The sequence below is a fragment of the Leopardus geoffroyi genome, chromosome D2, assembly GCF_018350155.1.
Source record: "Leopardus geoffroyi isolate Oge1 chromosome D2, O.geoffroyi_Oge1_pat1.0, whole genome shotgun sequence".
Taxonomy (NCBI): domain Eukaryota; kingdom Metazoa; phylum Chordata; class Mammalia; order Carnivora; family Felidae; genus Leopardus; species Leopardus geoffroyi.
In genome coordinates this window covers 12,985,662-13,013,324 of record NC_059334.1, presented here as the reverse complement: position 1 = coordinate 13,013,324, position 27,663 = coordinate 12,985,662, and the positions used below count along the sequence as shown (strand labels likewise).

General features: G+C 39.5%; 1 protein-coding gene across 6 annotated transcripts in view; it reads right to left on the bottom strand.

The window, feature by feature from the left end:
* LYST (lysosomal trafficking regulator) overlaps positions 1-27,663 on the bottom strand; it is a 192,683-nt gene that overhangs the window by 124,982 nt on the left and 40,038 nt on the right. For 4 of the 6 annotated variants that reach the window (XM_045437279.1, XM_045437283.1, XM_045437278.1 and 1 more), the window contains 6 exons: positions 27,169-27,258; positions 22,903-23,101; positions 8,703-8,793; positions 4,879-6,958; positions 2,439-3,468; positions 259-420 (listed from right to left, as the gene is read on the bottom strand). In XM_045437279.1, coding sequence (XP_045293235.1) covers positions 259-420; positions 2,439-3,468; positions 4,879-6,958; positions 8,703-8,793; positions 22,903-23,094 — 3,555 coding nt within the window. In that variant the 5' untranslated portion in view covers positions 23,095-23,101; positions 27,169-27,258. The remainder of the gene's footprint in view (positions 1-258; positions 421-2,438; positions 3,469-4,878; positions 6,959-8,702; positions 8,794-22,902; positions 23,102-27,168; positions 27,259-27,663) is intronic. The other 2 variants (XM_045437281.1, XM_045437282.1) reach the window with 1 other exon arrangement.

Here is a 27,663-nt window from a genome sequence, read left to right as displayed (position 1 = left end):
TGTCTCACTGAGAGCAATTTGTCAGTAAACTGCCAGATTAGATGAAAACAAGCACGTCACATTGCTCTCCTGCTTTTCATGAAATGGGGCACTGAGTGAATACTGTCCATCCCACGTGATGGAGATATGACTCACAGAAGGAGATATGACCAGATCCTGGCCCGTGTTCTAACCACATTCATCAGTGGCTGGTCCCATCCCATGCCCGTCTGCCTCTGCTAGTCATACCTAAAAAACACAACTGAATGTTATCCATACCTTCTCAGTCATAGCATCATGGTGGTCAAAATCGACTGAGTGATTCCCCAATGCGACTCGAAGCAGGGCATCAAATAAAGGCTTTGCTAATTCTGTTTCAATCACCTTTGACTGGGAGAGATGGTCCCTCATTTCAAACAGTATGTTTTCCACAGACAAATTCTAAGGTAAAATAAAGGATACTAAGAATATTAATAACATGCTTAAAAAATTAAACAGTGACAAAATAAATATTTACTTAAGATGTACAAAGTTATTAGTACATTTATTTGCAGCAGATATGAAAGTATAATGACTATACATACCCAGCCCTATACAAATATCCTGTTATAATTAATAACACTTATTTATCAAATGCTTTACTCATCTTATTTCATTCTGAATTTCAGTGTATCATAAGTTGACTATATCACATACAAAAAAAAATAGTTGAAACTTTAGAGTTTTGATTAACTACCTCTACATTTTACAAATGCCTTATTCTTAGAGATTCCATAACAGTCAAAGAAGCACTTATATTCTAATCCCTCCCTCTCTCTCCCTTCTTTACTCCCTCCCTTCTGTCTTTGAAGGAAACTCTTGCTGCTTATCTATGTACCCATAGTAGGCAATGAAACCATAAAGATGGATACGAAACTGACTTCTCCCTTAAGGAACTGCCTCCGTCCAGCGAAAGAAACAGATACACAGGGCAAGATATCATGATGACCACACTAGAGCTATAAACAAAGTTCTCTGAGAGACAAAAAGAGAGAAGCTGCCTGAGAGACCTGTCAAAAGTGTCCCAGGGGACACCCAGGGGAGGGGTTGTGTGAGATGGACCATAAAGAACAGAGGTAGGCAGCACACATACAGAGGGAGAGAGTATACTAGGCAGAAAAATAGGCACAGAAGTACAGAAGTACTACTAAAGAGTGGCATCTGGAGAAGCTGTTGGCTAGCTCCATATGGCTGATGGCAGCATGGTGAAGGATGGCAGGCAATGAAGCCAGGCAAGGAAGTGGAAACAAGACACTGAAGGGCTTTGTGTGCTATCCTAAGGAGTTTGGGTTTTAACTGTGAGCAATGTGGAAACATCGCGAGTTTTTAGACAGGAGGAAATAGGGAGACAGGGACTGTAGTAGGGAGAGACTGTTGGCTGACAGAACAGTTAGGGATGAGTTATGAATAGGCGATCTGCCATATTTGAAGTTTCCTTAGAAGCAGGGCCTGAAACAGGATTCCTTTTTTAGTTGAGAGGTGCTCCCAGGAGAAATCTGTAAGGTCATGAGGGAGGCAGGCTATGTTGCGGGGAAAATCCACGCCAAGAGGTCATTTCAGAATAAATGCAGAGCCCCAGCTCAATTCCATCGGAAGCTCTGGAGGCTGAACTACACCACAAAGATTGTCCCCACTCTGCACAGCTACATCCATCCATCACTGGCTATGGGCACCCTTCCCAGGCATCTATAGAAGGAGCATTTCCATGAGCCAAGGGCAGTCCTTGGGAGATGAGTGCAGATGTGAGCTCTTGTAGCAGATGGCAGACGGGTGCATCAGCAGGGTAAAGGGGATCTGAGCAGGGCACCAGACAGCATGACACCGAGACTGCAAAGTTTGAACTTTGAAACACAAAGTCCACGATCACTCATGACATTTAATGCATATCTAATGCCTTTCAGGGTCGGTAACTTTGACATATGCGGATTTTGCATTCCAAACTAAACTGTAAGCTTCCTGAGGGCAAGAACTGGGTCATGTACTCCTCTGTCCTCCCCAATACCTGGTACTGTGTTAACCATACAGGAGCTTCTCAAAACACAGTCTTTGGAAAAACAAAATGACCTTTAAAACAAAGAAACTTAAAAACAAAGAACTTAAAAAAAAAAGGGAAAAAAAAACCCAAAAACAGGGCACCTGGGTGGCTCAGTCGGTTAAGTGTTTGACTTTGGCTCGGGTCATGATCTCACAGTTGGTGAGTTCGGGCCCCATGTCGGGTTCTGTGCTGACAGCTTGGAGCCTGGATGAAGCCTGCTTCGGATTCTGTGTCTCCCTCTCTCTCTGTCCCTCCCCCATTCGCACTCTGTCTCTCTCTCAAAAATAAACATTAAAAAATTAAGAAAAAACAAAAAAAGAAAAAAAATATTTCTATACACATACATATATATTACACAATAGCTGAACAAGGACCAAGTTATTACCTGATTAGGTAACTCTAATTCCATCTTTTGCTGACTAGCTCTGGTACTATGAAGACAAATGGCCAAAAGGGCTTCCAGAAGTCGTATGCTCTGAAGTGAGGTCTCACTTTCTTGACTCATAAATACCTTTGCTTCCTCAGGAGCAGCTTCAGTAGCTGAAACATGGCCCATATTTTTGGAAGAGATATGCTGTGACTCTAATTTAGCTAAATTGTCAGGACTCTGTTTTGGACTACCCATTCCTGATGGCATGGAGTCTCTTTTTATAGTCAAAGATGACAGATCTTCCTTCACAGTGATCTCAGATTGAGAAGTTCTATTTAAATCTTGGTTTTCATGTACATTTAGGTCTTCTTCCTTTCCTCCTTGCTCTTCTTCATGACTTCTGAACAGTTTCTGTATGATCATAAATATTAATTTATGGCACGCTTGGAAACCACCAAGCCTATAAAACTGTTTCTGGAAAACTGGACTCAACATGTAGATCCAACGACACATGGACCAAATGTCTGCCGCTTGGTGCATGTGTTTGGGAGAAGGCAAGACAAGGCTCTCAGGAGATAAACATGGCAGCATATGATGGAAAGGCTCGCTCGCTGTACTGTCATAGCCCGAAGTATCTTCGGAATCATTGGCCGACTCTCTATCAGATTCTGCTTCTTTACTTACACATAAGAATGCCACACAGAGGAACAGGTTTATCATGTTGATATGAACATCCTGATGAACAAACTTCCGTTTCCTTGGATAAGTGTCTTTGAGGCTGGCATAAAATTTGCTAAGACTCTGAGGAGAATCTGAATAAACTTGCTGGTTACGAAAGGAAGTACCTGCATTTAAAGATGACAATTCCTTCTGTTCGCTGTCTAGCCCATCAATACCTGGAATTGAAGAATCTTTTTGTTGTTCCCCTAGGCTGATTATCAGAGTTTCAAATGCTTTTAGGGAATGACTTCGAACATCATCTAAGTAATTTAATTCAATTATTTGACTTACTCCATTACGACTTAAAAACAAATCTCTTATTACCCTGTGAGGGAAAAAAAATACACGAGATTTTACAAACAGAAACGTCATTTATACAGAGGCAAATATACCATTTAAATATGTCATTGTTGCACGTGGTATATACTACTCATCCAATTCATCAATTATTTTGCCAATATTCTTCATTAGATGAGGATCTCCAATTACTTTCTACTCGCTTTCACATCCTTCTTTAAACACCGCAATGACTCAAGCATCATTTAGAAAGACTGGATCACATGCATCCCAAGTTAAATGAAACAATTCAGGGAAAAATACTTTTCCCCAAATGGCAGATTCTCTACAAGTTCTAAATGCCACAACCACCTCCACACTTCAGATGGACGAATGCTGCAAGCAGGCAGGCATTTGTGTGTCCATTTGTTTGTCTGCCCAATGGTCTATCAAGACTTTTTGTTTTACACCTGCCCCTCACAAAGGGAAGGAACCAAACTACCGAGCTGAAGATTTTCAGCCCTGTCTCAGGTGAGATTCTCGGGACTGGATCACTGGAATCCTAGTAATAACTAATATAAATCAGCTCAGCAAAGATCCAGGGTGTCCACAAATATACCAAAGAGTTACAAAACTTTGGAATAAAGTCAGTTCTTTTTAAACAATGTCAGAATGTCAGAAATTAAAAAAAAAAAAGACTGTAAAGATAGTGATAGGTTATATTTTAGTATGTTTTTAAAATGATATATGCATTAATTTGAAAGGCCAGACTATCAGAAGCTAGCTTTATTCATAAAATGATTTTTTAAGTACTTGACAATCACAAAATCTAAAACACTCATTGGTAGAATTCTAAGTAATTTTATTTTTCTTCTTTTTGCTTATCTGTATGTTCTATATTTTTCTGTATGCATTGTATACATAATAAAGGTGGCTATGGTATTTGAGAAATAACAATTCCCTTAAATCTACTGCCTTGACAAATAATTAGCATTTTAGGCATGTGCATATTTTACAAAGTTGTAAATAAGTGGGTGATATTTTTAATTTTGTATGTTTTATAAAACATTATAAGCTCTTTGTAAACATTCTTTTTAATGACTAATAAATATTCTATCAAGTAAATATAAATTAATTAATTTAACCTTGCCCCTGCTGTTGGGTATCTATGTTGTGTCCATTTTTTTCCCCTCAGCGATATATTTAAACTTCACTTTTTTTCCCCACTGAGAAATTAAAATCAATGGCTCTATGCTCTGCCCTACAACCCCTCCAGTAAAATGAAATAAATAGATCAATCAATCAATCAAGGTAAAAAAAAAAAAAAAAAATGTGACCTGAGATGGGAACATTCATTCTTTGTTGTTAAACTAAACTTGAATCCTAGGAAAGAATAAAAGGTCAAGACATTCAAAAGCATACAAGAAAAAAATATCTGCACCCACGCGCACATACAAACCTTGATTTAAGCAGAGCGGGCAGAGTTTTTAAGTAAATCTGAAGCACTTCCGGAGGCAAACACTGGTTATGGTGGCTGCACACATGGGCCTGGGCTGAAGTAATGCTAAGGTGTTGACAGTGACGTGCTAACTCGACGCCTCTTTGGAGCACGGGATTAAATATGCAATTATACAGCTTCCACCGAACAATTACATTGCCCTTCTGGATTAAAGTGCAAATGTGATTTGCAATCTGCACACTACGGAACCTGTCTTCTTCAAAAACAAAATTCTGATAAGCCTCTAAGGCGCCCCATCTCCACAACAAGTCTTCGGACCCACTGCTGGGCAGGATCCCTTGAGATCTGTGAGAGGGACTGGACGGGCTTGGGGAAGGTTCAGCCTCACATGGGCTTCCCTGCAGTGCTTCCTCTAATTTGGCTAGCTGGTCAGGGTCAACGGTACAAATGTTGCAAGCTGCTTTTTTCATTTTCTGTGGGACCTCGGCTCCTCCTAACTGATCCAGAATAAGTTTGTTAAGGATATTCAGTATGTGCGGCTGAAAATTTTTCAGCGCCGGTGATTTGAACGCATGGAGCAAAGGAATGATTACGGATTTGGGATCCATGCAACAGCATATTCCGACGCTGTGCACACCAGACAGAACCTGGACACAGGTGCTGCTCAGGGAAGCCTGCTGCACCAAGCGCAGGCACTGGTGGGCGCACACCGCGATACAACAGCACCGCTCGGGATAATAAACATCTCCGTCTGCAGTCTCCTCAAATGGGTTTTTGGAAACCTGGTTTTTAAAAGCCGACACCAGGAGACCTGAGAGATCCCTGTGGTGGTGCATGAAGTGCGAGTATTCGCACCGTCTGTGCCTTTTTCTTGTGCACATTGAGTGATGAAGTTGCTCCGATTTCACTTTCTTGACAGTGCTCATTATTTTCATCACGCTGTTTATTAGGGCCTTCAGATGCTCTGCGGCCTCCGTAGGAGCTCCCTCTCTTAAAACCAGCCATTCCATTTGAAGAACTGTGGTTTCAAATAAGTTGAATCCATGGTGCTGGATGAATTCTTGAACCAAATCCATGGCTTGACTGAAGAAGAAGGGATTAGAAGCTGCGCTTTGAAGACAACAGATCAGGATCTGCAGAACTCCTTCCAGAAGCTCAGGTAAGAGAAGGGCCCTGTGACGGTACTTTGAAAACACAAAGCCTTCTCGAACCTCCTGTAGTGTTCTCTTTTGTCTTGGTGCAAAAGGGTCAGGCTGCTTTTCTAGGCAAGTTCTAATTTTTAAAGCTGCTCTAAGCAATTCAGTTAAGTTTTTTCTAAGATTTTCTGGCATCACCTCTGCAGCACTAATATCCACTGACATAAGATGCAACACTGTTCGGAAGAGCATCCGTTGAACCAAAGCCACCGGTTCCTCAGTCCAGCCTGCAGAAACCATCTGACTCTCCAAATTGTCCCTTAGATTACAGCAGTCCCCAAAGCCCGCTAGGAATTCAGTCAGCGTGGGCACTACAGTGGCTGCTAGAGCAGAATTATGATTCAAGGTAATGTCAAACTTACAAACTTTCTCTAATAAAGACAACAAAACATGACATAAGTCAAATGGGGAATTGTTCATGTGACTGAGAATCGACAAGGCAGCTGGCTCACTCAAAATGTCGGTGTTTGACTCCTGTCTTGGAAGGATCTCCTTGGAATTTTCCAAAGCCATGGTGTCGGGAGGAGTCCGTTCTTTGGTTGCTAAGTGGTCAAGTTTAGCTGTAAGGTGGTCTTCTTGAGGAGACTGTGTTGCGAAATGCTGTAGCAGACGGGGCCTTCTGTGCTTATTCATTGCCATGCTCTTGTCATCTGAATTGGCTTCTGAATCTGAGGTGGAGAGCTGTGTCTTTCTTGCATCTCTTACAGAATAGCGGTGGGTGATTTTACGCTGTCGTCTGCTTTTTCGAAAAACATTTACTTTTGCAGAAACCTGACCGGATGGGGCACTTCCTTCTAAATATAATTTTTCCTGAGTAGATCTTTGTGAACTTGAGTTCTTTTCTTTGGCCAGGATTATATCAGCTGAGAACGGTAGATTAAAATCTAATAAAATGAAGAAAGAAAATTTAGAATATCTTAATATATTTTCAAACTCAATTTGTGTAGGTGATTATTCTCTTATTTATCTTCCACTTCAGGAGCTTTTCCTCCGTTAATTTTTACTGGGGCTGATTTCCCTTAGCGATGTGTTATGTCTCCAGATCACTTTCCCCCCATAATTATTTTTCTCATGCTCAGTCCCAGGTAGCACTGGTTCAGGGGATACAAATTGATTTGGAACACAACAAAGGAGAGCAAAATTAGGGAAGAAAATCTAATTTAAAAACCATACTTTACACTCTGACATCAACAGACGAGACTCTAGATTATCTAGGATTTGGCACTACTCTTCATACTATATTACAAATCTCCTTCAACAGTCCCATTAATTAAGAAACAAAGGCATATTATATTCTCAAAAATAGTACTTAGTCTATATTATTGATATAACTTAAGAACTTTAAGATTTCCCAAAATTATTTTAAAAGCATATAATAGATTATTCACAAAGATTGAGGTTAAAAGAGTTCTTCAAAATATTACTGAATGTGCCTCACAGTGAGTTAGGAACAGGCATCCCCGTATTGTCCTCAGTGCCTCGAACTGAGGGCCCCAGCACATGGCCCACGCACAATACCTCCCTCTGGGGAAAATGCATAAATCTTCCTTACTAATTAAAAAGTTCAGAAAATCGGTCTTTCCCTTTGCACTGCTATGTAGAAAGATCTATGTGAAAAATATAGTTAAAATTTAGAACAAATAAATAACCATCTCTAAATAAAAGATATCGGCCTTAATTAAGAAAGGAAGGGGAGAAATTAAAAGGAGTTGGACAAATTCTACCGATGCAAAAGATGCAGGCAAGGAAGACAGCTTTCCCAAAAGAATACCAGATATCTTAAGCGCCAGACAATTTGTGAATTCTACAAAATCAGAAGTAAGTAAGAGCAGAGAGTTAGTGAATCAACCAATAAGCAGGATGGCAATCTTACAAGACCTTAATCCCCTGAAGAGAGCTTCATATCAGAAATTAAAATGCATACGTGGCATTAAAATACAATATATAAAGATTTAATTTTATCCTGAGAGATCACTAAACATCTCACAATTCACATATCCCACGTATCACGTAATGGTCAAGAGGAAAACTGTAAGTCCTCTACTGAAACATTTAAACGAAGTTTCATACACTTAATATGATATATGTGTGTGTGTAAGTTTTTTCAAAATCAGAAACTAACAACAGATATTGACCTTAGTGAAAGAATTCTACCCAGCCTTGAAACAAAGTATTCCTTCCAATTAACCCTTTCAAAGAAATGTTAAAACAAAACAAAACCAAACCCTATACTAAACAGCAAAAGTCACTGGTAGAGCACTGGTCATAGAAAGTAGTCTTTAAAATAAGCGAAGGAAATTTCATTTCTTTTTTTGAACGTTTCACTATCCATTTCTCAGACAGGGTTGCATACCTACATTTACTCCTTCTGCTAAGTGATCTCCTTCCTCGTATGTTTTCTAATCGTCATTACATTTGAGTAATCCCCTAAGAAGCACCATGGTTTTTGTATTAGCAGAAATAAAAATGTGTTTGCGTAAAGAACTTCTCATGTCAAGTCTCACACTAATAGACACTGTTCTGAATTTGAACTGTATCAACTATCAAGGCAGAAGGAGCTTTTCAACGGAACGTTTCTTCCCCCAGTGGAATTTTGGTAACGCAAGTGATATGATAAAAGAAACATACCTGCTGCCTTCTCTTCTTGAACAGGTATCTTCCATACCAGTGGAAGGAGTGACAGGAGTAGAGTGAGGAGTTCTTCTCTACACGTCAATGCCTGTGTTAGAAACAAAACAATCCTTCATGTTCTGAGGTCATGAGACACGTAATTCCTAGTGCTTTGTCTTAAATTGAACCATAAGTTCCTTTTTTCTTAAAAGGTTGCATTTGAGAAGCTAAGAATCAAACTAACTGATCTCAAATCCCATTAAAGTTGTGATACTTTTCAATTTATAAACCTTTCCAATGACAGAAGAATGTAGGAGTATTGGACGGTATTTAGCACACTCTTGCTGATTTTTCCCCAAATAGCTGTTATTACCACCATGCACATTGCAAGGATTCCTCATCTATGGGAAAAAAAAAAAATGTGCTAGGTGAAAATGAAAAGTTCAGCCCTATTAATTAGCAAACCAATAATATGAAGCTACTAAACAAAAAGTCTTCATGCGGTTAAATGTGAAACTCAGAGAACACAATTTTAAAAGGAGAAACTGACATGATTAATGAAGAACATCTATAAAGACAGACTTATTAGTGAAGGTAATCTAATGAATATGTATCAACTGCACACTATGTCCACAGCACTGACTGTCTTACCCTTTCTGGAGGATATGGTCCAAGCCCTGGAGAAGGTCCCTTCATTTGGTCCATAAAATACATACACACAAACAGTTAAAGAACAGTAGAAGGCATGTGGTATAAGAAAGTACCTGGGTGTGGTACAGATACTCGGTGTCGGAGATCAGAAAAAGGAGCGGTCATTGCCAGTCAGAAGTATGGAAGTGGGACTGGAAGCAGAGAGCCAGTCTGGACACTGACGTCATGGGCAGTAAAGGAATTGACAAATGAAGTTCAGATTCCTCACTTTAGTCAGTGGGCAGGGAGTCACAGTAATATAATCGGATTTGCTTCTTAGAAAGACCACTCTAGCCACTGTATAGAGGACAGAATTGGGGCGGGAGGGAGAGGGATTGATTGATCAGTGTTTAGAAGCAAGGAAAACAATAATCTGGATAAGAGATACTGATAAACAGAAGTGCTAACAGTAAATCTGAAAAGGAGACAGAATTGAGAAATTGCAAAGAAGAACTGAAATAACTTACAGTTGATTATCTATGAGGTGGAAGGGGGGAAAAAAGAAAAATCTGAAAGAACTTGGAGAATTCTGGTTTAGGCAACAAGGTGACTGGATAGAAAGATCTGGAGCTTAAGAAAAAGGTGTGAAGTACACAACTCCCGAGTCTTTTGGGAGTCCCTGCAGCAGAAGTCAAGAGCACAGGAGATTTCCTAAGGAGAGCATGAAGAATGACAAGAGTGGGCGGATGGCTTTGGAACTCTCACCATTTCAGGAATGAAGAAGGTGCTGGAGAGAAAGAAGTCTGTAAAGGAGACTGAGAAGTAGCACCCCCAAAGAAATGTAGAACAAGGGAAGAGAGCAGTTCAGGAGACAAGAGAGGAAACCAGGTCAAGAGCTGTTGTTCTTTAATTGTATAAAATGATGGCAGAAAAGCATTTATCAAGTAGAGGGTCACCAGGGACCTCAGCAAAGGCGGCATTAATGCAGTGATAAGGGTGCAAGTTAGAGGCCACAGGCTGAGAGTTGAAAGGAATGAGAAGAGCAGAGGCGCAGCATTCAGACTGTTCCTTCTAGTGCCCTGGTTATGGAAAGGCTCAGAAATACTTCAAAGGGAAAATCCGAATTTCTTTTCAGGCTTAGAAGAGCCTTCGTGACATGATTCCTACTGACTTGTCCAGTGTCAGCTCCTGCCACCACACCTGACCCAACCCCACATGTCCAGCTATGAAGGGTTTCCTGAACACTACTGGTCTGTACTCCCCAATATGCCTGCCTCACACGCATTGCTTTTTTTGCAGCTGTCCACTACCGTCCTCCCATCGGCCAAATGCCAACTCATTCTTCAGGCAGGTCTTTAGTCCCTCTGTGGAAAGCCTTCTCTAATCCCCCCAGGGGATTCCTTCTTTAGTCCCTCTGTGGAAAGCCTTCTCTAATCCCCCCAGGAAAGCTACATTTCAGGTTCCTGATTTACTTCTCATACAGCAGTCAACTTGCTGAACTGTTCATGTCTAAATGTCTCTATTATTCAATCAGGAAATATTTACTGAGCCCCTACCATGGTCCAGACGCTTTGGATGGAGTGGTGAACAAAGAAGACAATATTCACTTTCTCACAAAGCTGATGCTCGTGCAGAGGAGATGGAAAATAATGGGCACAAATAAGAAACCTCCAGACAGGACGCAGTGCTATGAGGAACATTAACAGGACAGGGATTATAGAGTGACGGGCCACTTGAGTAGATACTTAAATGAACAGAAGAAGGAATCCACGCAAGATTTGGAGGAAAAGGGCTCTTGGAAGTATACGAAGGGTAGGGAATGAGCTCGGCTATTTCATAGCACAGCAAGCGGGCCAGTATGGCTGGAGGACACAGGTTGGCAAGGTGGAGAGTGCCAGATCCAATGTGGCCTGTGGGCCATGTGAAGGAGTTTGGAGTTATCTATGTGTAATATGGTCTTTAAAAAAATGTAAACCAATTTTGGGCACATCGTTCCTGTAGAGTCCTCCTAATCTGAGTCTTTCTCTTTAGCAGATGAACTAGTAACATTCTAATAGAGCTTGCAGAAACCTTAGGAGTGTGTGAATTGCCACAGCCCTTGCTCCAGGACAGGACAGGACACTGGCAAATCCTCATCGCTACGTGAACAGGCACTCCTGCCTCCCGACCTCGGTATGACACATTGTCTGGAACTTCTGTCACTCCCTCCCACTTAGCTAAGGGGTCCCTCACTACCTTCAAGGCCCAGCCCAGCTAAACCTCTTTTGTGATGCTTTTTGTTCCACACCAACCCAAGTTTACTGTTCCCCCTCTGGACTGCATGCCTGTATCCCCATTTCACCAAGTGGATTAGTTCTTGGAAACCATGGACCCTTCAAAAGAATGGCGTTGTGGCAAGTGCAGGTTTTTGGTTTTTGCCATCTCTGCTGGAAGTGCATTCTGAGGAGAACACCCCTCGCCTCTCCGTGACCCAATAAATAGAACAGTGACTGAACAATTCTTGACTTCATTCAATCACAATAATTTCTAACACAATTCATCACTGGGGAAGCTCTTGGTAATCCTCTGGACCTCTTACTTTCCTAGGTATTGCATATTTCCAGATTTACTTATCCTTTCGAATTCCAAAGAAACCACACATCTAATTCCATCCTTTTGCAAGTCATAAAATCGTTTTCTCTTATTTTGCAGGCATCCTGGCAAACCAAGCTCTGGTTTCCTCTCCCAAGGTCCTAATTAGTCACAGTGTCCAGAAGAATGGGGTGTTACCTCACGTCAACCAAGTGGAGAGTTCTCAACATGGCCTATTAGGCAATTTAGGCAATACATGCTATAAACAGATCCATTGCCTGGCTATTCCTGGACTGTCCGATCTATAGAAATCACACCCCTTCTCATTTAATACTTACATTTTTATGTTTCTCCTTCTGCAGGGAAAATGACTGCAACATGTCTTTTTAAAGTGTATACCAATAATAAACAGGAAAAGCACTCTCATGCAGGTGGTACATTTTTAGTTCAATTCAAGAAATATATTTTAAGTACCTACCAGGTGTCAGGCTGTTCCTTTTACAATTCAAGTGTTTAGACTGGAATATTAATTGCCTACCCTAGTCGTCTAGAAGTAATGGTGGGTGGCAGGATGGGAGAGAAAGGGCAAATGAGCCAGGGGAAGGGCTGAGATGGGAAGCCAGATGGATGTCCAGCAAGTCACAAAGGCAGGTGGGTACCAGATCATGTGGTTCGAGGACCCCAGGATGACAGGCTAAGCTTAGAGCTTGAACTGCATTCAGAACGTGACGGAAGACTACTGGAATCATTTTAACTGGTATTAATGGTATTACTTTAAATCAGCACTTCGACATGCTAATTAAATTGAATATTCCAGACATAAGCAGAAATATATGTTAAGTCCTTTATTCCTTCTGCCAGAGTGTTATAATTATTTCTAATATACATGTGTACACATACGTATATAAGAACATGACTCTATTAGTACTGTAAACAGCATCTTTTTTTCTTTTATTTTCTAGCTGTATAGCTATAGCTAAAGGAAACAGTGATCTTCCGGAATTTTCTGTACGTATCGCTTTTAAGAATGGCATTTTTGTTACTCCATCTTTCTCACATTGAGTTGTCATTACTTTCACATTCCACTTCACCATTGCATGTTTTTTAATTTTTTTTTTTACATTTATTTATTTTTGAGAGACAGAGAGAGACAGAGCACAAGTGGGGGTGGGGCAGAGAGAGAGGGAGACACAGAATCCAAAGCAGGCTCCAGGCTCCGAGCTGTCAGCACAGAGCCCAGAGCGGGGCTCAAACCCACAAACCGTGAGATCATGACCTGAGCTGAAGTTGGACGCTTAACCGACTGAGCCACCCAGGCGCCCCAGTACTGCATGTTTTTAAAACATGATATCAAATAGAAATAACCATAAAGAATTATTCTCCTACTGATTCTACTGTGGAGCTTTTTCCTGAAAATATTACTGGTTTTTCTACCCTTTGCATATGGCACCCTCTGAATCTATTTTTTGAGTTTTTGTTAAGAAAAATGGATTAATTTTGCCAAATGCTTTTGAGGTCTCAGGAAGCTAAACACGCTGCTTTTTCTCATGGATGTCAAACATTATGGTGATAGTTTTTCTTGAATTATAATGGGTGTCACACTTTTTTTTTTAAAGGACCAGATGGTAAACATCTTAGGCTTTTTGAGTCCTAAATGGTCTCTATTGCATATTCTTCTGTTTCCTTTAATAACTCTTTAAAATTTCACAACTATTCTTAGCTTGTGGGCTGTCCAAAAACAGATCACTGGTGGCAGGATTTTGGACTGCAGGCCACAGTTTGCCCAGCCAGTGCCTGGTGTCACTCCTCTTTCCCTGACAGCAAAGAATGGTGATAAAATGGCTGTATTACTCTTTGTTAAGACTCCAGAAAGACTTTGGGTGGTACCTAGTAAATGTCATCAGCTAGACAAAAGTCCTACTCGGAATCTTGTGAGCATTATTCCATATAAGCTTTATGTGCCCAAAGTAGAGAGGTCTGTCTCAAAAACAGTTATAGATGTGGCTTTTGGGGAATGTAGTGAACACCATTAAAATTCAGAGGAGACCCGTTACATCTTTCAAGAAAGCTGTATTATTGAAAAATACCAACAGCCACTTTTCTCCACGCATGAAGCAGGGTAAGAAGGCTGCACATGATAAGCTATGTCTTACGGGAAAGAGAAGAAACCCCAGAGGAGGGAGCCAAGGGTCCTGGAGAATCATGGAGTAGGGCAGAACCATTCCCTGTCCCAAGAATAGGGGGTATTGACAACACACACCTGACAGGAGTTCAGGGGGGCAGTGACCGCTACGTGCCTCTGGTCACTCTCCTTTTCGAATGCAAGCATCTAGTGTGGTTAACTTGTCCCTCCTCATCATTGTGGATGGCTGAGCGTGCCTCTTATGTTCACAGGTAACTAAAGTGCTGCACCTGGAAGCCTCATCTGCATCCAGAACTGACCTGTATCATGAGATCATGAACTTCAAGCCTGATGCCATGATGGGACGAAACTTTGAGAGTCCTGCGAGAGATGGAATGTGGGAGGAATGCTAACAAATGTGGCCAGAGAAGGGGCTATGGTAGATAAAGTGTGGCCACAGACAATCTTCTGAAATGATGGAGTCTATGTTCCCATCCCTTAATTCTGGGCTGGCCCTGGGACTTGCTTTGACCAAGAGAACGTGGCAGAAGTGATGTTATGTGACGTCCCACAGCTTCTCTTCTCACCCTCTTGGAATGCTGGCACAACCATGTCAAGAAGTTGAGTCTCTCCTATTGAAATGTGAGAAGCCGTGTGGATGAGAACTGAGGCAGCCGGGCCAGCAGCCCCATCCAAAAACCCTTAGTCTTCTGCCGACAGACCGCACATTCAGAGATGAGCCCAGACGACACCGCAAGAAGCCATGGCAGTGGTCCCAGTTGAGCCTACCTGAACTTCCAACTCACAGAAACACAAGCAAATCATTGGTGTTTTATGCCACTAAGTCTTTGGAATGTGGTTTGTTACACAGCAATCAATTGACACAGTCATTGCTCCTATCTATTAGCCTGGGTGTAAAGGGAGATAACTCAATGGATTACCTACTCTCTGTGGCTAGCACCACTGTCTGGTGGCTAAGCTGATACTTTCACTACTCCAAGAAGCAGGCATTTCAGCACCCCACTATTCCCTCATTAATGCTGGACTAATCATGCATGGATAAATCTTGACATGTGTGTAAACAGAATCTGTAGACCTAGATGCAGCAAACTAAAGTTGACTTACTATTATCACCTTTACTAACTTTAAAAGTTCGCCTTATTTTCCTACTGAAATAACTCTTGCTAATAAATATTACCAAAGACTTACTTGTCAAACTTGAAGAATAATTTTCATTGCCTATTTTCTTGTTGAAAAACCTCCCCAGTATTTTCAGAATAAACTGAAGTCTCCTTGACTTTAGTGGTAGACAAGGCTTGCCATCACGTGGCCCCTGCCTTCCAGTGTCTTCAGTAGCCAACACCACACACACAGCCTTTGTTCTAACTCCTCTAAATGACTGCTAGGTCACTGAATTTGTTCTTTCGCCTCTAGCCACCAGGGTCTACATGTGCAGTTTCTCTGGCCTCATGCTTCCTCCCTCTTTAAATGGCCAACCCCTACTTTGAGGTACCAATTTCTAAGAAGCATTTCCTCGCGACCCGCTCCTCTGCACTCCCCAAATATTTCCACAGTGTTTTGTCATCACTGCTTTTTTTTCAACTTGTCCATCTCTTCAAAGGCTAAGAGGTCCCGGTGGGGCACCTGGGTGGCTCAGTCGGTTGGGTGTCTGACTTCAGGTCAGGTCATGATCTCGCAGTGAGTTTGAGCCCCGCGTGGGGCTCTGTGCTGATGGCTCGGAGCCCGGAGCCTGCTTCGGATTCCGTGTCTCCTTCTCTCTCTGCCCCTCCCCCGCTTGTGCTCTGTGTCTCTCTATCAAAAATAAATAAATGTAAAAAAAATAAAAACTAAAATAAAATAAAACAGCCTCTTCAGTTAAAAAAAAAAAAAAAGCTAAGAGGTGCTGGTACAGACCATCTCTCTTCTTTTATCTCTACATCTAGCAGAGGTGCTGGCATTTACTAGGTACTTAATGGTCTGCTGAATAAACCAGTGAACAAGTTATGTAGCCATATTTCTAAAGGTCTGATGTGTCTTTATAATACTTATTTTATATATTCCAATGATAAACCATGTATGTAGTACTATGTATTAAAGTGATAATACTACAAAAAAATTAGGAAGAAAAAAGTACTCTCTTACAAAGAAAACAGCTGAAGATTAAAGAAACCTATTCTAATTCTTTTTGGGTTTATTTTTTTTAATATTTTTTAAAATATTTATTCAAATATGTGCTGTCTGCACAGAGCCCGACACGGGCCTCGAACTCACGAACTGTGAGATCATGACCTCAGTCACTTAACCAACTAAACCACCGAGGCACCCCTTTTATAGGTTTATTTATTTTGAGAAAGAGAATACACGCGTGCAAGTGGAAGAGAGGCAGAAAGAGAGGGAGAGAAAGAAAGAGAAGGAGAGAGAGAGAATCCCAAGAAGGCTCTGCTCCATCAGTGCAGAGCCCCACATGGGGCTTGATCTCATGAACTGTGAGCTCATGACCTGAGCCCAAACCAAAAGTCAGACGCTTAACCAACTGAGCCACCCAGCACTCCAAACCTATTATAATTTTTAAATAGTGCTTTATTCATAAATGTATAACCTCCTCCAATAAAACTTCATATTTTACTCAGCAAAATAAGTAAAAACTTTATAGAACATTCATAAAGTGTGAACATATATGGAAATTATATATTTATATATTGGAGTTTTAAAAAGTAGTATTTATACACTTGGTTTGGTAATAAGTCATTGTAATTTTCTATTCATTACATCAGAATTAAGCTACTTATATTTATAACCAGGGTATAGAAGAAATCAGAAACCATTATTATCAATGTTATATGAAAACACGTAGCAATTTTGTTGGAAGGGATCTTTTAAGTCACCCAACTTGATGTATTTACGTTACTGATAAGGGTATGGAGATCTGAAGAGGCCACCCAACTCATTAACACTGGTGCCAAGGTTAAAAATCTATGATAACCCTTCCTTTTTGGGCTGGACAAATTTTCTTTCAAAAAACTTATAAACATCTGCATATAAACTTCAACTATGCCATCTTTAACCATTGAAAAGAATATATTTTTGCTACGTACGCAGACTATGTTTTCCCCCAAAGAATAAACAGATTAACGTGTCTGTGTATAACAGATCACGACCAAATGGGGTTTATCCCAGGAATGCAAATGATGGTTTCAACATTTAGAAACCATCAGTGTAATTCACCCACATTAACGGAATTAAAAGAAAATAATATGATGGTCTCAACAGATTCAGAAAAGACATTGACAAAACCCAATATCCATTCAGGATAAAAGCTCTAACAGACAGGGAATAGACGAGAACTCCCTCTTTCTGATAAAAGGCATCTAAGAAAAACCTAGAGCTAATATCATGTTTAGTGGAAATACTGAATGTTTTCTCTCTAAGGTCAGACATAAGGCAGGATGTCCACTCTCATCACTGCCACCTACCTTTGTACTAGAAGCCAGTGCAAGAGACAAGAAAATGAAATAAAAGGTATACAAATTGGAAAATAAGTGAAATTACTATCATTTACAGATGATATGATTGTGCACATAGAAAACCCTAGGGACTCTACAGAAAACTTTCAAAATAAACATAAATAAGTGAATTTAGCAAAGGCACAGGGCACAAGGTCAATGTACAAAAATCAATTACATTTCTATGAGCAACAAATGACAGAAAATAAAAAAAATTAAACGCAAACTATAATAACATCAAAAAATAATATTCAGAAAAATTTACCAAAAAAATATGCAAGACTTCCATACCAAAACCAAAAAATATTGCAGGGCAATTAGAAAGACTCAAATAAACAGATATTTACACCACGCTGATAGACTGAGAAACTCAACATTGTCGATTCTCTCCAAACTGGTTTCTCGATTCAATGCAATCACAGCTGAAATCCTACCAAGCATTTCTGCAGAATAAGCTGCTTCTAAAATGTATATGGAAATGCAAAGGACCTAGAAGAGTCAAACATTCTTGAAAATGAAGACCACATTGAAGAACTTGTACAACCTAATTTCTAGACATACTGTAATGGCCACAGTAACCCAAACAGTACGGTATCAGTGAAAGAACAGATGACAGATAAATGGAACAGAAGAGTCTAGAAATAAACTCCACATAAATGGTTAACTGATTTTTCACGTAGGTACCAAGGCCACTGGGGAAAAGAGCAGACTCTTAAGAAATGTTGCTGGAATAACTGAGTAACTACACAGGGAGGAGGGGGAGAAAGGAACTGTAGCTCCTGCCTCACACCATACACTAACATTAACTCAACGTGGATCACAGACCTCAAAATAAAAATACTAATTAAAAAGATTCCAGGGGGGAAAAAAAAAACAATATCTTTGTGACTTTGGGATGCAAGATAAGGATTTCTTAGAATACAAAACATGCTATTCACACAAAAACCCCTGCTGTTCTAAAGGCATTGTTAAGAAATGAAAAGGCAAGCCACAAAGAACATATTTGCAATCCAACAAAGACTTGTATCCAGAATACATTAAAAACAAACAAACAAACAACCCCCCCTGCAACTGGATACCAAACAAATAATCTGGCTTTTAAAATGGGCACAAAACTTAAACAGACATTTGACAGAAGTCATACAAACAGCCAGTGAACACATAAAATAGCACTCAGCATCATTAGTTTTCACAGAAATGCAAATTAAAATCACAGTGAGATACTAGTTCATGTTCACATAGGATGACTAGTATTAAACAGATTGGCAATGCCAAATATCAGAGAAGACACGGAACAACTGGAATTCGCATACCTTGCTGGTGAGAATGAAAAGTGGTACAAACACTTTGAAAAAACAGTCTGACACTTTCTTATGACGTTAAACACCTACCCTTCGACACAGCAATTGTATGCCTAGATATTTACCCTGGAAAAATGAAACTATATTCACACAAGGGCTTTTTTAAGGATGTTCATAGCGGCTTTATTTGTATTAGCCAAATGGAAACGAAAGCCAAATGGTTAAACAACAGGCAGGTGGTCGAATGGTGGTATATCCACACAACAGAACACCAATGAGAAACAAAACAGTGGATTACTGATTTCACGCACAACAGGTGAAGATCCGAGACGTGAGAGTACATGCTGCATGATTCCATTTATGTGAAATTCTAGAACAGCAAAACTACACTGAGATGTTAGAAACTACAACTGTGGTTACATTGGAGTGGGAGAAGGGGAAGGGCTGCCTGAAAAGGGCATGAAAAGCTTTTTCTAGAGTGGTGGAAATGTTCTAGACTTTGACCTAGGCCGTGGTTACACAGGTATCACCCAACTGTATACACTTTACATCTGTATGTTCTTGACATGTAAATTATATGGTAATAAAAAGTCTGTTTAATTCTTAATACTAAATATCTATTAATAAAGTCCTGGCACAAAGGTGGAAGGTAAGGGCTTAAATTGTATCTCCCCAGAGCACCCAGGAAGTGCTCCTTCGTAAGAAGCACACACAGAAAAGCTGAAAGTTCCTATTGAAATGCACAGCTTTGAATCTAGTGTTTTGATTCCATGTGAAATGATTAAACTTGTACAATTAAATTCCCCTTAAAGATTCAAATGATCATTCTCCATTTCCTGGTTTAAATAATTAAGTGTTAATAAGCCCTATTTTTTATTTATCTTTATTTTTAAATTAAAAAAAATTTTTTAATGTTTATTTATTATTTATTTATTTTTAAATGTTTTTATTTATTTTTGTCGAAAAGAGAGAGACAGAGCCATGAACAGGGGAGGAGCAGAGAGAGAGGAAGACATAGAATCCAAAGCAAGCTCCAGGCTCCAAGCTGTCAGCACAGAGCCCGATGTGTGGCTCGAACCCATGAACTGTGAGATCATGACCTGAGCTGAAGTCAGACACTTAACCGACTGAGCCACCTAGGTGCCCCAATGTTTATTTTCGAGAGAAAGAGACAGAGTGCAAGCGGGGGACAGGTAGAGAGAGGGAGACACAGAATGTGAAACAGGCTCCAGGCTCTGAGCTGTCAGCACAGAGCCCGACATGGGGCTTGAACTCATGGACGGTGAGATCATGACCTGAGCTGAAGTCAGATTCTTAACCAACTGAGCCACCCAGATGCCCTTTTTAATTATTTTTTTTAATGTTTATTTGTTTTTGGGAGACAGAGAGACAGAGTGTGAGTGGGGGATGGTCAGAGAGTGACGGAGACACAGAATCCAAAGCAGGCTCCAGGCTCTGAGCTGTCAGCACGGAGCCTGACTTGGGGTTTGAATCCACCAACTGTGAGATCATGACCTGAGCCGCAGTTGGATGCTTAACCAACTGGGCCACTCAGGTGCCCTAAAAAGCCCTATTTTTTAAATGGCTACTTATTTGCTCCCTACTTCTACTTCTACTGTTCCTACTTCCATTGCTCTAAATAATTCCAAAAGTGAATGACTGGGGAAAAGGGAACACAAGATATTACCCTAGGAAAAAATATTGTTGAAATTATGACTTGAATGATCTCAGTCATTTAATAATACATTAAAAGGTATTTCATGACTTAAAAGAGAAAGCATATAACTATAGAAAGAGAAAGTAGATTAGTGTTTGCTTAGGGCTGAGGGGGATGGGAAGGATAAGGGAGTGACAGCTAAAAGGAACCAGGTCCCTGTTCGAGGTGATGAAATGTTCTAAAATTGACTATGGTGATGGTTGCATGTATCTGTGATTATGCTAAAAACCACTGAGTTGTACACATGAAATGGGTGAATTCTAGGATATATGGATTATATCTTAATACAGCTTTCATTAAAAACCTCCTGAAATTTTGATTGGGATTACATTGTGGAATCTATACATCAATTTGGAAATAAAAAGTATCCTTACACTATTGACTTTTCCAATACGTGAAAATTACATAGTCCTACATTTATTTGGGTCTTCTTCAGTTTCCCTCAATAATGTTTTATAGAATTCTGTGTAGAAATCTGTGCATATTTTATTAGATTTATTCCTGAGTATTTGATATTTCTGATGCTATTTATGTATCTTTAAAAAAAAGAGAGAAAGCACTAAATTGTTCTAATGTGGGGTAAGAAAATGAACAGAGCATGATATGCTTATTGTATCACCAAAATTTTGAAATAAAAACATTACACATGATCTAACAAATAATTTTTTCTAACTTTAAGTTTTATTTTTGAAAAAAATCATACAAAATACAAAAATTAAATTATATGTAGTTACATAATTAATAAATAAAATTCATGAAAAGGAATAAAAATATATAAACCTGAAAATACTCTGGAAAATTTCATGACAGGTGGACACCACAGTGAACAAATACTTCCTGATATATATGTTAGGCTCCTTAGCTTATTGTGAGAACAGAGGCATTGTTTAATTTTAGTCTCTGTCTTTACCCAATATATGTATTAGCAAAATGCCTTCATAGCAAAGAAATTTTAACAATGGATAAGTTTATATCTGAAACCAGTAACATATATCAGTGTTTAAAAATGTCTGTCATGGGGCGCCTGGGTGGCTCAGTCGGTTAAGCGTCCGACTTCGGCTCAGGTCATGATCTCATGGTCCATGGGTTCGAGCCCCACGTTGGGCTCTGTGCTGACAGCTCAGAGCCTGGAGCCTGTTTCGGATTCTGTGTCTCCCTCTTTCTCTGACCCTCCCCTGTTCATGCTCTCTCTCTGTCTCAAAAATAAATAAATGTTAAAAAAAATTAAAAAAAATAAAAATGTCTGTCATATTGGTGCTATAGGGGCCTTTTCAAGTTAACTGAAATATTATTTAACCACATAAATTAGTCTCCTGAAAGCAGATAGTGAAATTTTTCTTTCATAAAATTTTTTTGAAAATTTTTTTTTCCTACTAAAACAAAGCATTTTTTGTTTTCCTACTAAAACAAAGCAAAGATTTATTTTTTTCCTACTAAAACAAAGCAAAGATATAAATTTTTTTCCTACTAAAACAAAGCAAAGATATATTTATTTGCTACTAAAACAAAGCAAAGATATAAATCACATTTGGGCTTCAAGTTAACCCTGTCTGAGTTACTTAATGTTTCTGCACCTGAGTTTTTCATCTATAAAAGACGACTGGGGGTGCCTGGGTGGCTCAGTCGGTTAAGTGTCTGACTTTAGCTCAGGTCATGATCTCATGATTTGTGGGTTTGAGCCCCGCGTCCGGCTCTGTGCTGACAGCTCAGAGCCTGGAGCCTGCTTCCGATTCTGTGTCTCCCTCTCTCCTGCCCCTCCCCCCTCACGCTCTGTCTCTGTCTCTGAAAAATGAATAAACCTTAAAAAAAAAAAAAAAAGATTGGATGACATCTCTATCTCCCAACTAGCTTTAAAGTTCCATTAATTCTATAATAAGGAAACAATAAAATGCTATATGTTCAGACCATACTTTAAGCAAACACAATAAGGTACAAAAAACTAGACGTACACAAAGCATTCTCTACTTTTACCCCAGAATTACTAAGCTCCCTAAATATAATTTACACTAAATTTTTCAAAAAATATATCTGACATTTATTGAAAGTGCAAATTCATAATGTTTCTGAATCGTACTCTTATATCCTTAGTAATAATCATAGTTATCTCACACTGATATTACGACAAAAAGCATAATATGGATGAGGCCATCTTAGAATCCTAAGGCCATTTATGACCTAAGACATTTCTGACATTTTGGAAAGTATCCAATAAATAGTATGTTCATAAATGAGGCTGCTTTTCTTTGTTGGGAGTGATGTGAGAGATAGGACTTTATCTCAAAGAGACTCTCACAAACTATGTAACTCAGAAATCATGTATCTGTAATTAAGTATGATATACTGAGGAAATAAATTATTTGATACGAAATGTTACCTGATCGATGATAGAATTTAGCTTGGTGAGTAACAGAAATCCTCGGCCATGGACAAGGTAATGTCCAAGGGTTGCCATATGTGTCTCCTCTTCCTCTTCCTCCCTGGCCTCCACCCTCTGGACCACTGCATTGCAAAGCCGGTTGACATCCGTCAGAAATTCACGTGCCAGTGAGTTACTGTCGGTGCTCATGACCGAGCTATAAGATAAATATTACAAAAAAGAAGATTAGAGAAATAAAAATTTACATTTAAAACCAGGTGTTTTTAAGGCTGTTTTTTTTTTGTTTTTTGTTTTTTTCAACGTTTATTTATTTTTGGGACAGAGAGAGACAGAGCATGAACGGGGGAGGGGCAGAGAGAGAGGGAGACACAGGATCGGAAACAGGCTCCAGGCTCTGAGCCATCAGCCCAGAGCCCGACTCGGGGCTCAAACTCACGGACCGCGAGATCGTGACCTGGCTGAAGTCGGACGCTTAACCGACTGTGCCACCCAGGTGCCCCTTTAAGGCTGTTTTTAACTAAAGCCTGACTTTAAATTATTGGGCATTGGTACTTAACCCTATAATATTTTCAGACACAGATCTTATCTAGCCAGGGCTCCTTAAATATTCTTGCATGGCAGAAATTAGTCCCAGGTATGGAAATGGCTGAGCACAACCAAGAACGGGAAGTGAAAGCACCACGGAAGATGCACTAGTGACTGGTGGCAGTTAAGGTAGATCCCCACCTTCTTCAAGAACCGCATCGTAGAATAAAAATACACTCATAAAACATTCTTGCTTTACATGGTTTAAAAATATGAATGGACCTTTTAAAAACTATAAACTATTTTTCATGTGATGGAGCTGACAATCAGTGATGCCCCCCGCTGCAAACACCAGAGTTCAGTTAATGGAAAGAAAAAGGATTTACCACCAGGTAAATAAAAATTGAACAATTCTAGCAGCTTAAGTTATGCCACTTTGCTTCCTACTACACATTTAAATCAAATAAAGGGCAATGTGACATTTTAAGATGAAGGGAAATAAGGTAAAGCAGACAAAAGAGAGGAGAAACACCAATATAAAGAAAAACGTATAACTATTTAAAATATTTTTTTAAATCTTTATTTATTTTTGAGAGAGAAAGAGCAAGTGGGGGAGGGACAGAGAGAAAAAAAGACACAGATTCCGAAGCAGGCTCCAGGCTTTGAGCTGTCAGCCCAGAGCCCGACGTGGGTCTCAAACACACAAACCATGAGATCGTGACCTGAGCTGATGTCAGTCGCTTAACCAACTGAGCCACCCAGGCGCCCCAAAATGTGCAACTATTTAGAAAGGAAAAATCATGAACAATAAAATCTCCAAAGAACTTCAGAACAGTTTCATCTTAGGGCTAAAGGTACTTTTGAAACAGCCAGTAACCTTTAAAAACTTTTTAACCTGAAGAGGTTAAATTAAATAAGATGCATATTGTGGAGTCTTTCTTCACCCATGGGCGTTGGCAGGAACCTGCCTCAGAGCCCCTGCTGAGAAGGCAGTGGACCATATGACCGTGCCTACTGCCAAGGGACAAGGCTGGCATCTGAGCACTAATCAACCGAAGCACACCTGATTCACGGGGCAGCCGATGAACATCCGGCTGCAAGATGTGACTTGTTCAATGCAGCTTGCAAAGAGGCATAGCTAATCAGGCTTTCTTTCTTTCTCCTGGGAATTTGAATTAAAGGGCATAGCTGATGTGCTGAAAAGTCACATAAATATGGGCCCGTGGTGGTTATCAGGAGGTGGTTGAGGCTCAGAAGAAGCCAAATGGGCGAAAATGAACCACCATGGTGCAAAGAGAAGCAGATAAACACAAAAGGGAGAAACCAAAGAAATTCCTAATACTACTTTGGTTCCTGTTCAGTCTTGGGCCTGATCGATTTAATTCCTGGATTCCTATCAGGATCCTAGGTATTATTACAAAGCAATCCTTTCTTTAGTGTAACAAAGATCATTGCTTTTAATATTATTGATCACTAGGAAAAAGAAAAGTATAAAAAAAATGTACATTACTCATTTATCCAAAATTGCAGCAATAATTTCTCTTACATAAATGGTGGTTCTCTATAAGCTTTCATAAGGTAAAAATTATTCCATACATCAAATAGTTTATAATAATTTATAATAACACATACTAATTATATATATGTATATAATAATATAAACTAGTTCATATTCAGTCCATAGTTATCCAATTTTATTAACTTATTTCACCTAATCTGTCACTGATTTTAAGGTGCATAATTACTTACATAAGAGAAATAATTTTAGTGTTCCACTAAAACGGAAATAAGACTGCCAGTTAAAGCGTAACACACTGCCTTCTTATCACTTAGAATTTTCCATACAATATCCCCTTCTGGGCCATCTAGACCATCCACCCTATGAGATGCACCGTCTCCTATGAGATGCACCGTCTCCCACTGCTCCTGGGATTTTCTTCCAAAGATGCTGACGTCATTCTGTGAGTTCTGATGCAGGTGTTTTCTTGATCTTACCAGATGGGATCAGCAAAAAGTGTCCAAAAACAACCCAGAAACATTTAAAACTCATCAGATATCGTACCGATGGTGCATGTAACTCAGCTGCAGTACTGATATGAACAGCTGTGACCAAGTTCACTCGTGAGCAGGCACGAACAACCCCTTCGCGAGGGCAGCCTGCCGACAGGGCTCCCTAGACACCACGAAGTGCAAGGCACGCTGCAACTTGAGCAATATTAAAAATGTGAAAGATCTAAAAATTGTGGTAATAATTAGGTCTATTTTCCAGAAATTAAGATAACACGAGTATTTAGTAGTGAAGAAATAATTTCAATCCCACTTCCTAAAAGCACAAGATGCCAGGTCAGCCAAAAGCATTATAATCCATGCGAAAATGTAGGTTATTCCTGATTTTTAAATGTAACTAAAATAAACACACAGTTACATACACAGGATCTTATACATAAATGATCTACTATCTGTTTTGGTTCCCTTTGGACATCTGTTCACCTGCGCTCTCCCTCACTCTTCTTTACGGCCCGGCATCCTGCTGCAGGTGCACATTACATGTGTTTCATTATACAGATGTACTATTGACTATGCAGCCAATCTCTTACTGAAGATTTAGGTTGTTTCTCATTTTTACTATCATAAACAGAGCTGCAACGAACATCCTTGCACTACTTGCACATTTATTCTCTATGTCCTTGTGGTGGAAACTTGTCGGAAACATGTATTAGGTTTTATACGTTACTTGTTAGGTCTGCTCCTAGATGTTTTGCAGTTTTCGCTGCTATTCTAAATGGGATTTTGTTTCCATTATACATTCTAAGTAGGATAGAAAACTGGTTTATAGGAGGCAAATAGGAAGTAGATTTATTTTGATATAGTAATCATACACCCAAACTTCTTACTTTTTTTTTTTTTTTAGAAATTTCCAGATAAAAAACCTTCTCATTTACAAATAACAAAAATTCTGAATTTTTCTATCCAACATTCACATGCTTTCCACTCTTCTATCTAACAGCTTTAGTTAGCACTAACACAACAACATTGGTAGGGGTGACAGGGGACACTTATGCTCTGCACATTAAGAAATATTCATTTCTTCCAACTCATCTACTAGGAATGTTGAATTTTATTGAATGTCTTTCAGCCACTCTGAATGCCAACTGAAAAGATGATTGCACGGTATTTTAAAAAGATTTTTTTAAATACTTTGAATACCCAGTAAAGTATAAAGGATACATAACATGAGGTTATAGCCAATACTCAGACTTAGCAAGTATTAAACATTATGCTATGTTTAGATCAGTTTGTGTGTGTGTGTGTGTGTGTGTGTGTGTGTGTGTGCGCGCATGAGCAAAGAAATCAAACCTTACAGTACAGGAAAGCCACACCCCACCCAACTTCTTCCTCTCTTCAGTTGGTGTTCATCATTTCTATACATGTTTTTATAGCCATAAAATATTCAATATTGTTTTAGCTATTTTTAAAATGTATATAAATAGTGTACTATATGTATCCTTTACAACTTTGCATTTCCCTCTTAACATTACGTTTGTTCCTTTAAACCATTGTGCAATAATGCCATTGTATGAATACACCACAATTTGTATATCCATCTCTCCTACAGGAAAAGAAAGTTTAGTTGTTTGTACTTTGGGGTTTAATTAATGTCACATCACTATGTAGTTTCAAAGGGTTAGACTGAAACAAGTATTTTGACTGTTAATATCTATTACATTAAATACTTACCAATCTCTCAACACTTCTGTAACATTTAGAGTCCTTATAATTTGAGCTCATGAACTAGATGAAACAAATATTCTTAGAATAAAGTTTCACCTATTAAAAAAAAAAGACATCCATATTAATGGTAATAGTAAGACACAAATAATTTTAATAAAGCTCTGACACAAAAATCAATGGCCAGTCTTCATGTTTGAGGTAAAGGAAGCCAACACATTTTTTGAACCTCAAGAACACACTAAAAAGTTTCTGTAGCTCCAAGAACGGAATCTTGAGACAGGGAGTGTTAGCACGTGATCTGAACAAGGTGACTTGACCACAGCTCCTTACTCCTCCTCTGCTCCCAGCTCCTTCCAACCTCCAGAGGAATCACCAGTTAACTACAGAGGAAGGAGAATCAGGCCAGGGTCGATCTTGATTGGAATCAGGGAAGCAGTGGCATAGCACCTGCATGCCATGGGGAGCCAAGTCGCTACTCTCCTGTGACAGTGAGAGGCATTT